Source organism: Leptopilina heterotoma, unplaced genomic scaffold, assembly GCF_015476425.1.
Source record: "Leptopilina heterotoma isolate Lh14 unplaced genomic scaffold, ASM1547642v1 Lhet_107, whole genome shotgun sequence".
NCBI lineage: Eukaryota > Metazoa > Arthropoda > Insecta > Hymenoptera > Figitidae > Leptopilina > Leptopilina heterotoma.
This window is the reverse complement of record NW_025110824.1, coordinates 306,369-321,408: the sequence shown is the minus strand read 5'-3', so window position 1 is coordinate 321,408 and position 15,040 is coordinate 306,369. Positions and strand designations below refer to the sequence as shown.

At 30.9% G+C, this 15,040-nt stretch overlaps 1 protein-coding gene across 1 annotated transcript in view; it reads right to left on the bottom strand.

Annotated features, from left to right (window-relative positions):
• Window positions 1-217: 217 nt before the first annotated feature.
• The window catches only part of LOC122502384 (calcium/calmodulin-dependent protein kinase type II alpha chain-like), a 274,765-nt gene continuing 259,942 nt past the window's right edge, over window positions 218-15,040 (bottom strand). The window contains exons 16-18 of the mRNA XM_043612408.1: window positions 12,576-12,670; window positions 6,904-7,021; window positions 218-2,481 (exon numbers count right to left, since the gene is read on the bottom strand). Coding sequence (XP_043468343.1) covers window positions 2,349-2,481; window positions 6,904-7,021; window positions 12,576-12,670 — 346 coding nt within the window. The 3' untranslated portion in view covers window positions 218-2,348. The remainder of the gene's footprint in view (window positions 2,482-6,903; window positions 7,022-12,575; window positions 12,671-15,040) is intronic.

The following is a 15,040-nucleotide window of genomic DNA, read 5'->3' as shown; positions in this document are numbered from 1 at the left end:
TTCTCAAAATCTATTGATAATATTTGAATCGTGAATTTTATCGAGTCTGTCTAATGTAATAGTGTGATCTGGAAATATTCCAGTTTATTTTCTCTCTCTTTTCTCTCTCTCTCTCTCTCTCTCTCTCTGAGTGTGCATTTTTAAAATACCGTTAAAAGCTCTATTTTTTCTGTGCTCGTCTATTTCAGTCATTTTTTTTCTTTTTCTTTTTACTTTCTTCACTTCACTCGCAGGGAAACCAGACTATTTTCACAAAAATGTTTTTACAACTTTCCTTTTTTTCCTTATTGAGCTGTCTTTCATTTTTAGAAAAAGTATCTAAAATTTACTAATTTTGAAAAAAAATTTATTTTGAAGGTTTTTGTGGTGGATTTTAAAAAAAAGTGCGATTTTAGTTATCAATTGGTGGCTTTTGATAAATCGTTAAACTCTTTTTTTATTAAGTATCTAAGAAATTATTTTTACTTTAATTAAACATTTGTTTTAGATATAACGAGAAGAAGAAGAGTATCGCGTGCTTTTCTTTTGATATTTGATCTTCGATCCGGAATAACGAGGGAATTGAAACATCGATTAATTATTAGGTTTTTATAGAATCGACACTTTGAGTACTAGTTTGTCGTCAGCTTTAGAATTACGTGAGCATAAAGTCATTGAATTAATTCGTTTCTGGTCAACGAGTTAGAAACAAAAAAAATTTCTAGTTTAATTGAACACTTGATTTTAAAATAAACTTTACTTTCTGATTTTTTACTTGTTTTTTCTATAAAAGAATTTTATTTATAAAAGAGGAATTGTATCTAATTCTTTAAAAATTGGGTGTCTAAAAAATGATTTGTCTTTTGAATTTATGATTTATTTATATTCGTATTTTATATTTTAATTCTACGATAATTTTCAGATAATTTAATATGTTTATAAGCTTGTTACGTTTATCGTTCTATTTTTTCTTTAGTATTTCTAATACTAGAAAAAAGTTACAATTTCTCTCGAATATCATCAGCAGCATATATTAGATTGACGAGCACAGGTTTATTTTTTTTGTTCAATAAAAAGTAAATGACTCAGGATAAAAATTCCCTCGTATAAAGGAACTATCGTTTATAATATTTGTACGAGACTCGACTTGGCTCGTATGGAAAATTGGAAAAAAATATACGAGCAAAGACAATCGTTTATCGAACGTATCTATTACATTGAAATTCGACTATCATTATAAGGATATGCACTTTTGATAAATCGCACACCCAACTTAGTTATCAAATAAAAGTCGAATGAGAGAACTCGTAATTTTTCAAAGATAGAGAACAGGATTTTCAAGAGAAAAAACATGCGTCTAAAGGAGAAATAGTTTTTAGGATTTGTTTTCAACTTCGTCCCCTTCTCTGTCTTTGTTTGATTCCGAGACACTTTCAATGGAAAATAAAAATTAACACCAAAAAGATTCTTTCCTTCCCCACAAATTCACAAATTTCTCAGGCATAAAAATTATTTTGTAATTAGAAAGTTTTTTTTAGATATAGAAAATTTGTTTGGTACATAGAAAGTTTTTTTCTTGTGTGGGGAAAAGAAGAATTTTAGCATCAATGTTGATTTTCCTTGGTGCAAATGGGGGAGGTTTATAATTTTCTGAAGTTTAAGACGTCGGTCGAAAAGCGAGAAAGGTAAGAAGATTTTATATCCAACGTGATCTCTAAATTGTGAATTGAGATCAACAACGAAGCAGATGTCGGTTTCAATTTGAACATTATTAGATTTTACGCTTAAATAGAGACTGAAATGCTGGCCCTTACTGTTTAGCAGTCTTGGCTAGGGTCTCAAAAGTCGGAGCGAAGAGACCCCGTACGCAAATAGGTGGCACGTTGGTCGATTGTAAGGCTCGAACGGACCGAAGATCACTAAGCGACTCTCTACGCAAATTTGTTACTAACTAATAATAAATTGTAAGCAGAGGTTTTTTTTATCGTCAACGATCCGATCCATATAGGAGTCTTAACGCTTGTTGGCCCATCGAAAAAAATCCTGGACCATCCTGGGGAATCCCTGGGATTAAAGTCTGAATTTGTCGACGGAGAACGCGATTCTAGTTGCTTTCCCTACACCCTTCTTGTGCTTCACCATGTTTTTTTAAATCCAGTTTGTATTTCTTTTCTTTTTCACCACTTTTATTTTTCATTAGTCGCGCGTATCTGATATACGCAAATTAGATAAGTACGCTAAGCAGGTACTGGAGCGAGAGTACCGGCGATTATTTGAATCGCGCTTAGTACGAAAATCACCAGTGGGACAACAAAGTGTGGTTTATTAACTGTTGCTTTTGTTGCTTTGCTGATTCCTTCGTGGGGATTTTATTTGTGATTGAAGGAAAACGGAGACGGACCCGTCACCGCGCTCCGATGGAAGTGCACGTTCTGCCATTTATTGTCCCTCTTATGCCACACTCGGCTTTCTTCGCTCTGTTGAGTGTGCGCCACACCTTGTCTGAAATCAAAGCAGAAAATTACCAAAAATCCGTTATCAAAGCTAGAAAATGATTGTTATTAATTATTACAATTCGCTGGATTAAAACTTTTAGACAGGGTTTGCAATAATATTGAATTGACAGACTAATTTATCTAAATTTTATGGTCTACCTAAGATTTATGGGTTTGTCCACTTCTGGACTATTTGCAGATATTGTGATGGATGACCTTCAACTAGTAATTAAACATTCAACCACTACTGTAGGAATATTAAAAGCTATCATATCTGTCTTTATGTTTTTTTACACCGAAGAGGACTGACTAAAAGTCCCTTCTATTGACAACTACGAAACTAGGGTTTTGTAGTTGTCCATCAATGAGGCCAATCACTTTCACTAAGACTATCTCCGTCTATCTTGTATCCAAAGGAATCAATGATTACAGAAAGATTTTTGCAGTACTCTTTTGCCTGCGACATGTTTAACATTAACCTTGTTGTCGTGCTTTTCCTTACATAAGAAGCAGCTTGGGTTTCCTTTACAAGACTTTTACCCAAATGACAGCCATCTTCAAGCCACGCTTGTTGGGCCCTAAGATGTCCGTCACTTCTCTAACGGCTGATGATGATCTTGAAATTTTCTTCGACTTCGGCTATCTCAGCAAGGCAATCCAGATCGCGAATCTACAGAGTAACCTTTTGACTCGCAGGCTGCACCCTACCAAGTTCGCCGACAATCCTTGTCACCTCCTCAGTGAATTGGGAGACGCTCCAATTTTTAAAAGGTCTCTTTTCTTAGTGGGCATTGTCCCCATAACTTTCGTCTGACTGGCTTCTAGGTTTGCTTCTCTTCGAAGCTTCCTAAGCACTTCCTTATAACTTTTGCCTTTGGTCACCTTAACAATAATTTCAGTTTCTCGCTGTGACCTTTTCTTTCCTATTGAAGCGAATTAGTCACTTGAGTGGATATACGAAGAGAGAAACAACAGATTTATATAGAGAGAGATGTAGCGAGACGCTCGATTAGAGTGGTAGTGGGAATAATTGCCCGCCAATTCCTCAAATTCGGAATCTTTCGTTTAAATTCGAGTCCTTACGAAAAGCATGTGAAACATTTCTTGTTACGTTTTCCACACTTGTAAGATTGTACTTGAGAGTGACTTGTCGCCACAAGATAAGCGCGTCGCCGTAGACCTTGTAGGTACAGGTATGTGCTGATGTGTAAATTAAGTGCGATTAGATGGAAAATATATTTTGTTTTAATCTATAATCAACAAAAATCTCTTATAGTGTGGCGCTTTTATGGTGTTTTACCAAATGTAAGGAGATTGTATTGTACGCCTCGTGGCCAACTCCAATATGGCGAATATACGAAGCGTCCGGACCAATGTATTTATTTGACAAACCTTGGAGTCTTCATCAACCATATTCTACGAGAAAATTGTTGATTATATGTTATATTATATTTATTGCGTATTAAATTTTGTTTTTATAATGAGGAGGGTCAATAAGGCAGATTTTTGGGCCCAGACGTCGCATTTTTTTGATTGCATTTCTGAATAGTAGATGTCAAGAGCCAATAACCAATAAAACAACACCCAATAAAACCATTTTTCGTTGAGACAAGTGGCAGTTATGCTTGATCAAAGTTCGAGTAACGTTGCAAAATGCTTACTATATAAAATCTTTAGAAACGAAAGCAGTTAAATGAAACTTGTTACTTTAGGGTTTTTAAAGTCGCTGATCACGAATCTGATGTCATTTTTAAAAATCCAAGATAACGGATCTAAAATAGCGGACGAAAAAAATTAAATCTTAAATGAATATTTTAGAAACTTGTTACTCTAACATTTTGATGATCGTTGATGACGAATCTGATGTCAGTTTTTAAAAATCTATGATGGTACATCCAATATGGCTGAGGAGAAACATTCAAATTTAATTGAACCTGCTAAAAACTTGTTAAGAGGAAGTTTTCATGGTTGATGATTACAAATCTGATACCAGTTCTCAAAAACCAAAAAATGAAGTTGATATTGGATTTTTATAAATCTTGATATTTGGATAGTCGATGAATGTGAATGGAATATTATTTTTCAATTAAAATATTTTATTTTCTACACTCTTCTACTCAATCATCAATTGATTTAGATGAGAATGGTAATTTCTTCCACCTTCGACACAAGAACATCAGATTCGTCATCAACGACCTTCAAAATGTTAGAGTAACAAGTTTCCAAAATATTCATTTAAGATTTAATTTTTTTCGTTTGATATTTTAGATCCGCCATATTGGATTTTTAAAAATAACATCAGATTCGTGATCAGCGACCTTAAAAACCCTAAAGTAACAAGTTTCATTTAACTGCTTTCGTTTCTAAAGATTTCATATAGTAAGCATTTTGCAACGTTACTCGAACTTTGATCAAGCATAACTGCCACTTGTCTCAACGAAAAACGGTTTTATTGTGTGTTTTGGAAAGCTCTTGACATCTACTATTCAGAAATACAATAAAAAAAGTGCGACGTCTGAGCCCGAAAATCGGCCTTATTGACCCTCCTCCTTTAATGTTTGAATGATTAAAATATATTTTCATTAAATCTCGAATTTAATTAATTGTATGTGTATGTAAATTACTTAATTATTTTTTATTTAAAACAATTTATTTAAAGTGTGACTTGTATATAAAACTTTCGTTATACTATCTTGGCTTGATTTCGACGATCTGTCAACTATTTTGCCCACATTGTGATTAGAAGGTTTCTCCCCCTGCTTCCTTTTTTCGAGTCCTTTGTTGCCTCAAGACTACTTCTTCTTTTTTGAGATTCAAGAACGCCGTTTCTCAACAAAATTGTGAAGCAATTGACCCGACTAGTCATATTGCTTATCCAGTTATAAAATCTTGCACAAGATCGTGTACATTTTCAGAAACATTTTCATTTTTAAACATTTTATAGAAACATAGGAACATATTTCTGCACAAAAAGAGCAAAGGTATTTGTAAATGTAATTAGAACAAAGACAATTTACAAGAAAATGCACGTGTTCTTGTAAACGTACATGTTCTGTCTAACTAAAAATGACATATACCAAAGTAAGTGAAATATAATCAAATCCTTGTTCTTCATCTTAATGATTTTCTTGACAGCGATGAGGAAAATTATAGAATTCCTCTTCTGAGTGCAATTAGTTCCCACATAGCACAATAGTATGAGGTAAGGTTATGTTGAGTACTAATCGTAAGGCACATAAGGTTACACAATATTGCTGCGGTAGACCTGAGGTGAACTAAAAACTTCCGCCATGGAGGTAAGGTTACATGTTAGGGTGTGGTGAGTATATATGATAAGGCCATGGTAACCTTACACGTTAAGGTTAAGGTAACCTTACACGTTAAGGTTGATGTAACCTTACACGTTAAGGTTGAGGTAACGTTACATGTTAAGGTTGAGGTAAGGTTACATGTCAAGGTTGAGGTAAGGTAATTATTAAGTTGTAAGGTTGAGGTAAGGTTAAGGTAAGGTTGTGATAAATTTACCAGTTATGGAAAATATTGAAAAAATAATTAATAAATAAATATTCAATTAAAAAGTTAGTTTGTTGCTCCTCTCTATTTTGGAAACCTGACATGAAGCAGAAAATTTTGAAAACAAATTTGGGGGGACTGGGATTTGAACCCGGGATCGACGCGCATAAACCTATCATTCTAACTAACTGAGCTAAGTAGAGAACTGGTAGAAGGAAAATTAATATTGCCTTTAAGGAGTTAATCATCTTCTTGGTTCACCTTAAAGGCAACATTAATTTTCCTTCTGCCAGTTCTCTACTTAGCTCAGTTAGTTAGAATGATAGGTTTATGCGCGTCGATCCCGGGTTCAAATCCCAGTCCCCCCAAATTTGTTTTCAAAATTTTCTGCTTCATGTCAGGTTTCCAAAATAGAGAGGAGCAACAAACTAACTTTTTAATTGAATATTTATTTATTAATTATTTTTTCAATATTTTCTATAACTGGTAAACTTATCACAACCTTACCTTAACCTTACCTCAACCTTACAACTTAATAATTACCTTACCTCAACCTTGACATGTAACCTTACCTCAACCTTAACATGTAACGTTACCTCAACCTTAACGTGTAAGGTTACATCAACCTTAACGTGTAAGGTTACCTTAACCTTAACGTGTAAGGTTACCATGGCCTTATCATATATACTCACCACACCCTAACATGTAACCTTACCTCCATGGCGGAAGTTTTTAGTTCACCTCAGGTCTACCGCAGCAATATTGTGTAACCTTATGTGCCTTACGATTAGTACTCAACATAACCTTACCTCATACTATGGTGCTATGTGGGTTAATAGTCAGTCGAGTTCTAATGGTGTGTATTGAACAATAATTAAAACTAAATTATGAAAAAATTAAATCTTAAAATACATACTTATCCATATACTGGGTGAGTCTGACGTAAGCAATACAGGCTGCATCTTCACCGAGAAGGTGGACGTGGGGATTGAGAATCGTCGTATTGACAGCCTTGCAGTTTTTCCCCAGGACTACTTATAAATGAAAAACAAATCCGTTCAAGTAGTTTAATACATTTGTATTTCAAGAAAGAGAGAAAGCATTTCTGTCATGCGTTTAAGAACAGTAGGATAAAAAACAATATACAATTATGAAAAAAACAATCAGCAATTTCTTTCATTTGATAAAAAATCGCAAAAAGATAGTGGAAAAATTGAAAAACTTATGTGCGAGCAAGTTAATGAAAAAAGTTTCTTAAAGTTTATAAACGAACGTGTACAAGTGTTTTTAATTACAATAAAAAGCGAAGAAAAGTGATGAGAAACTGTGAGTCGAATAAATGTGATATCTTTTTCTCCAATATATAGCTTCAGCAAAATGAAAACCTAAAAATTCCAATTATAAAATGGGTGTATGATAATTTTATCTGTAAAAATGATACAACACAAATATTCAACACAATAACCTTAATTACGATTTATAAAATAGGTATGAGATTTGATACATTTTATGATTAGAAGAGCAGTCTAATTATTTTTAATTAGCGCCAAAAATATACTAATTATTATAATTTATAAAAATGTTTTCTATTCTTGATTAATATATTTAACATTTAGGTAAGTTCCCAAATGCGCCACCGGTCAAATGCGCCACGGATCAATTGCGCCACTGGACAAAAGCCCCACATTTGTCATATTTGAGGAAAGTGAAAAGTTTGCTCGAGAGATGGAGCTAGGTGTTCTTGGTATAGAAATTTGTCAAGTGAATTCAATTTCTTGCCAATTTCGCTCCGTATAGTGAAAATAAATTTAATTGAACTGTTAATTAAATGGTAATTAATTAAATGTTCCATATCAATTGAGGATAACATTATTGAGGTAAGTTGCTGTTTTTATATTATATTAATAATAATAATAATAAATATTATTATTATTGTTTAAAGAAATGTGGAAATTTTTTTTAATAACTAATTTATGAAACATTTTATTTTTAAATCGTTTTTATTTATATTTTTTCTTTGGAATAATTTAATAATTGCTTTAATAATAAGATTTTTTGATATTTTCAAAAGCTCTTTATTTTTATAGAATTAGTTTGTATTTTAATTAAATAACGAGATTAAGAATTCTTTATTTTTTACTTTCATAATTATAAATTAATTGCATTTATTTTAAACTTAGAAAGTACTTAAGTTTTCTTGAAGACAAATAAAATATAATTTATTAACAATTGTAACATTGAATATAATTATATTTTCTAATTTGAATTTCATTTAATTAATTTTTTGAATTAGCTAAAGTAAAAGTATTTCTGAATTCACGTTCATACTTTTAGAAATGATAAGACTTCTTATAAAGTTTCAAATATTACGGAAGTTTAGAAAAATTATTCCAATTTTTATTTTATAATTGATGGTATTTATATTAAAAACAGTAATATTTTAAAAAATAATTTTTTTTTGAAACGTAATATATAAAAAAAGCAGGCTTCGCACTCATCTACTAAAATCTATACTATTTACTCCTTGTTTTGTTGGAAACTTCACGCTTCCAAGCGGATTTTTAAGATTAAAAGTCGATTGGCGTCTGCATTTTGGCAATAAAATAATTTTTTTGCCAATAAATTTATATTCTTAATTATATTACAATTTTTATACTCACTTTATAATTTTTCTATACTTATTAATATAATGTTTCTATAATTTTTCTATAGAATAATGCAATTTGTAATTGTTTTTGTTTAATATTTTTGAGAGATAGGATAGATATTAATTTAGCAATAATAAAGGGGTAAATAAGGATTTTATTTAAAAAGAATTTAATTGACGAATAAAGTTACAAAATTTGGTCAAAAAATTGAGATTCAATTTTACCATATTTTTTAAAACTTTTAATTACATTATTTGGCTTTAATATAATTTTTAAAATTCTAACGGTCTGTGATGCCCAATTATTTATAACTTTTTTTTATCGTCACTACATCTTAAGGCTCGATTTTAATCATCAGAGCTTCACTTTGATCAGAATCTAAAAAAAGGAAGTCACATATTTTAAGAGGTTAAAATAATGAAATATTTATAGAATTCAATACCATTGTCAAATAATTAATAAATTATTACTCTTTCAGGCTTCGCACTCGACAATTACTTTTAAAAAAGTAGCAGAAAGTAGCTTTAAATCTGAAAATAGTAGTAAAAAGTAGCAATCGAAAAATTAAAATTTGAAGATTAAAAAAATCTCGTTTTAATCGAATCACAAAAAATTGATTGAGAATAATTTTTTTTCAATCATTAGAGGATTAAAACTAATGTCATTTGTGAAAATGTATCTTTTAGTGTCAGAAATTTGACAAAAAAAGGAGTAAATAGTATAGATTTTAGTAGATGAGTGCGAAGCCTGCTTTTCTTATATATTACGTTTCCAAAAAAAAATTATTTTTTAAAATATTACTGTTTTTAATATAAATACCATTAATTATAAAATAAAAATTGGAATAATTTTTCTAAACTTCCGTAATATTTGAAACGAGGGGGAATTTACTAGTAAAAATAGTGTACACTTGACTCCCTGTTTCACTTATTATCATTATTACCAAGTATTACCGAGTATTACTAAGTATTACCGAGTATTACTAAGTATTACCAAGTATTACCAAGTATTACCACTTATTACCAAGTATTACCTATTATTTCCAAAATATTCCCGCATTTAAATATTAAAATCTTTGCTGTATTATTATTTATTACTCACATATTATTAAGCATTAAGCTGTATTATCAAAAATATAACACATTGAATTTTACTTTCTTATACGTAGAATTTACAACAAAATTATTTAAAATAGAAACTACAATGAAACGCAGAGAAATAAATAATTAAATATTTTGTACATACAAAAGACAATAATTATTTAATTGTGAATTTTCTCTTTTTTAAAACGTAAATAAAAAAATATCATTTCAATTGGTTTGAATTTTCTTTTAAGGGTCAGAATTTCCCAAACGGATCACCTAAATCGAAAAAATTCTCATTTTGAATCAAAATATATTTGTTATACTCTTAATGTAGTTAAGAATAATCCCTGAAAATATTAAGCCAAAAAATTTTTTTTGTAAAAGTTATTAACAATATTGAGTTTTTTAGTATTGCTAAATTAAAAAATTTTTTTTCTTGAGTTCCAGTTAACGGATTTAAAAATCAAAATATGTGTTTCTTCGTCTTAAATTACACTATTTGAATATTGTTTTTTAAATTTTTTATATTATTTGTTTATAAAATGTTAATAAAGAAATATGTTCTTCACGTCCTAACAAAAAAATTAAAATTGTATTATATTCCTTAAACGTCTCCGAGTATGAAACTTAAATTAAAGAAGATAAAATTTATAACAGATTCCTCTAAACCGATTTTTGAATTTTTATTTGTTTATATTTTTATGTTACTCAAAGTTAACAATTTACAATATTTTTAGAAAAAATCATGTTTATTTTTTAATTTTTCCATTGAACATGATCGAAATCAATTTAAATTAGTCTAGTATGTGTACCAGATAAATAATAATATATAATGCAATTTATTTAAATTGTTGAAAACAATGTTAATTAACAAATAGATAACTTTAGTCATTGTTCATAAAACAATTGTTTTTTTTGCAAACAAAAATTATTTATGTAATTTAAGTCTATTTTGCTAAAAAGTTATTTTGAATTTAATAATTACAATTGTTATTAACAATAATTACATGAACAATTATCTAGTTACCAATAATCAAGTAGAGCTTTACATGACTTTAAACTTGTAAAAACAAGAAAAACAGTTTTTCTTTTTGCAGAAATATGCCATTTATTTGTTTAATAAGTAAATCATTTGTTTATAACAAATGTAATTGTTTATGATAGTAAATTTTTTAAGTTTTTTAAAGAATGTACGTATGACCAGGCATTACTAAGTATTACCAAGTATTACCAAGTATTACCAAGAGAGTGTACACTTGACTCCCTGAGTAAATTCCCCCTCGATTTGAAACTTTATAAGAAGTCTTATCATTTCTAAAAGTATGAACGTGAATTTAGAAATACTTTTACGTTAGCTAATTTAAAAAATTAATTAAATGAAATTCAAATTAGAAAATATAATTATATTCAATGTTACAATTGTTAATAAATTATATTTTATTTGTCTTCAAGAAAACTTAAGTACTTTATTAAATTATTCCAAAGAAAAAATATAAATAAAAACGATTTAAAAATAAAATGTTTCATAAATTAGTTATTAAAAAAAATTTCCACATTTCTTTAAACAATAATAATAATATTTATTATTATTATTATTATTATTATTAATATAAAATAAAAACAGCAACTTACCTCAAAAATGTTATCCTCAATTCACTTGACAAATTTCTATACCAAGAACACCTAGCTCCATCTCTCGAGCAAACTTTTCACTTTCCTCAAATATGACCAATGTGGGGCTTTTGTCCAGTGGCGCAATTGATCCGTGGCGCATTTGACCGGTGGCGCATTTGGGAACTTACCTTATTATTAAACTAAGGGTGGAGTCCCATGGTAGCGTTTTGCGTTGCGTTTTGTAACTAGGCCATGAGTGTGAGAGAGATACAGATATAGGTTTGCTCTATTTGCACTCATTGCCTAGTTACAAAACGCAACGCAAAACGCTACCATGGGACTCCAGCCTTACGCATCAGGGTGGAGTCCCATGACAGCGTTTTGCGTTGCGTTTTTTAACTAGGCCATGAGTGCAAATATAGCAAACATATATCTCCATCTCTCTCACACTCATTGCCTAGTTACAAAACGCAACGCAAAACGCTGCCATGGGACTTCAGCCTCATTTAAATACACACTAAAAAAAAGTCTTACTTTTAGGCGGTGTTTACATGCTTGCGTTCGAACGCTGCGTTTTGCGTTGAATAATGAGATAGAGAAAGAAAGACATATACTTCTGTCCTTCTTACACTCACTGCTCAACGCAAAACGCAGCGTTTGAACGCAAGCATGTAAACACAGCCTTATGCTGATTCCACACTTACCCAGCGCTCCGCTTTTCCGTGGCGCTTTGCGTGAGATAGAAAAAGACAGATACTATCTCTATCTTTTTCTGTCTCACGCGAAGCGCCACGGAAAAGCGGAGCGACTGGGTAAGTGTGGAGTCAGCATTAGGGTGGAGTCCCATGACAGCGTTTTGCGTTGCGTCGTAATGGGAGAGAAAAAGACGCAAATATACGTTTGCTGCATTCTCTCTTATTACAACGCAACGCAAAACGCTGCCATGGGACTGCGGCCTTAGCCTATTTTTGAAGCTGAATTTAAGGTGTAAACGGAGTCAGCCCCGTTAAACAAGGACAGACTTATGTGAAATACATGGGCTGAATTTAAGGTGTAAACGGAGTCAGACTTTTTTTTCCTGTGTAAATGAGGGTGAATTTAGAGAAACATCGTTTAGAATAAAATTCACATGCTTGAATTTTTAGTAAGCAGGGATAGCAAAGGGTTAAAACGAAAACTTAAAAGAGCGTGAGGGTATTTTATTAGCAATTACAGTGTGTATGCAAATGAGGTATAATTACCATTATCAAAGTAAAACTTGTGAAACTCCATTCCCTCGACTAAATTACCTAGAGCCTCTGGCTCGAATGCCGTCAGGTGAGGATCACAGATTTTTCTGAAGCGCAAAAGATACATTATGATTATTGGTAAAATAACAAAAAATTTATAATCATAATAAATATGTCATAATGTATCACATGGCCTTAGCATGTATATACGTAAAAAATTATGTTAGGGTAACCAAAAAACTCCTACAAATTTTCTTTAAAGCTCTGAATGATTCGTTCCTAAAGAATAATGACGCATTGAAGGTCGCTTCAATGATGACGCTTTATCTTTATTACAAACTAGCTACATATACCTAACTCGCTAACGCTCGTTCGGTTGTAATTAAACTTATTTGTTTTTATTTATTTGTGCTAAGTAAATATTTACTGGACATAAATATTTTAATTTATAGTATCAAATAAGTAGTTATTTGTGCCAAATACGAATTATTTAAATGAAATAAATGGAATAATTTAATCTAATAAATATTGCTTTAAATCAGTAATGAAAATTACTTGATTCAATAATGCATAGTTTTTAATTCAAATAAATATTAATTATTTGCATCAAAAAATAATTTTTTTGAAATAACTAAATATTTATTTGTATCAAATATGCAATTATTCTTCATAATTAATTATTTTAATTGAGACTTGAAGCGATATAATCTCGTAGGGGATTATTGTCATTGACTCCTAAAAAATGTGAGTATTTGCTAAATTCGAGTTAATTTCCGTGTTCTCTGATAATCGGGGTAGAGTGGGGATTGGCGGGTTGAATCGTGGGGTCGATGAAGATTGTAAATAATCAATTTATTAATTGACTTTCGCAATTCATCGATCTCAGGTTCAACGACGGCTATGCTCTCACGTGCCGGCCGAGGACACGGAAAGGTATTTTTGTTCTTTAGTTTCAAATTATTTTTTTAAGTTTTAGTTTATTTTCTTTTTATTTATCAGAGTTGTTTTTTTTGTTTTCTTACGTAAAGTGTGGCCGTTTTTGGGTAATCCTAAATTATGTCAATTAAACAATGAACACTTAACTTCAAAGTAACGAAAAATAAAATATTTTTATAGGAACAATCTCAAAATTTACATTTTGTAAAAAGTGCATTTGTTCATCTCTCCCGGTATGTCCGGGAGAGATGGCCAATGCTTATAATTTTTGACTTTTAGCTTAAACTTAGTTTTTAATCGTTCAAAATTACTTTTCTCTTATTCTGGTCGCATTCTGAACATTTATTATGGGATTCAGTGCAGTTTTCATGTAGTCAAAAATTTCAAATACTGCACTGAATCCAATCTTCATTCAATGTCGTTTGATTTGTAACTTTCGACTCAACGTACAAATATATCTCCATCTCTGGTGTTAATTAGATGAATTATTTTGTTCTCAGACATTTTTAATTTGTTTTTCTTTAATATTTCTTAAGTATCTAACATTAACATAAAAATTTTTAAATAAAAGTCATTAATGGCCGTCTCACCCAATAATTTATGGAAATAGTAAACATAAAATTTGTAACGTGGCGTTACAAATATTCCCGCGTCTGTTACAAATCAGGCGATTGAACCCGGAAACGGCTGAAGGGCCTCGAGGGTGTAAATCGCCAAATTCGAAAACAGACGCGACCTTTTTTCCTTAATTATAATTGGAGGCCAAGATCTCCAATTATAATTAAGGGAAAAGGGGGAGAAAGGAGAGTAAAGTGAAAACACGTTAGATAAAATAAAAACTATTTATTTAACTTACTTCAACTCACATACACTTAGTCGAACAACAAGCCGAGACACGGGACCGATTAACAACGTAACGAGAGCAATTGACAAGTGTCGCGTCTGCATTGAGGATTTGGCGATTGACACCTTCGGAAATCTTCGGTCATTTTCGGGGTCAATCGCCCAATTCTCGGCAGATATATATATACAGAAAAAATGGATGGTAAAAAGTAACAAAGGTAATGGGTAAAAGTTGTTGGGGTAAAGGGTAAAAATTGTAGAGGGTAATATTGAAATGGGTAAAAATGTTACCAAAATATCACTAGATTAATAGACGACATTATTAAGAAAAATGCACAAATATTACACTTACGAAAGTCACAATGTTAGAAAAAGCTCTTATAATTAATAAATTAACTATTCTACAGTCGATTTATCCATTATTCAAGTTGTATTAAATCGTAAATTGTTCAATTATTAATGATAAATATGCGAACTGTGAGACCTGTCAATGCATTGGTAACATGCGTGATACTTGTAGCAGACTACGATTCACTACGATCATATTCTGAACGGCGGAACGAAAGGAACTGATTTGGATAAACGCGCGAAGTTTCAAAATGATGTATAAATATAGTAAACATTGAAAAAATTGGTTTCTTTGATTTAAGAGATATTACTAATAAAACATATCTTTTACCTTTAGAAAACGTTTTTTT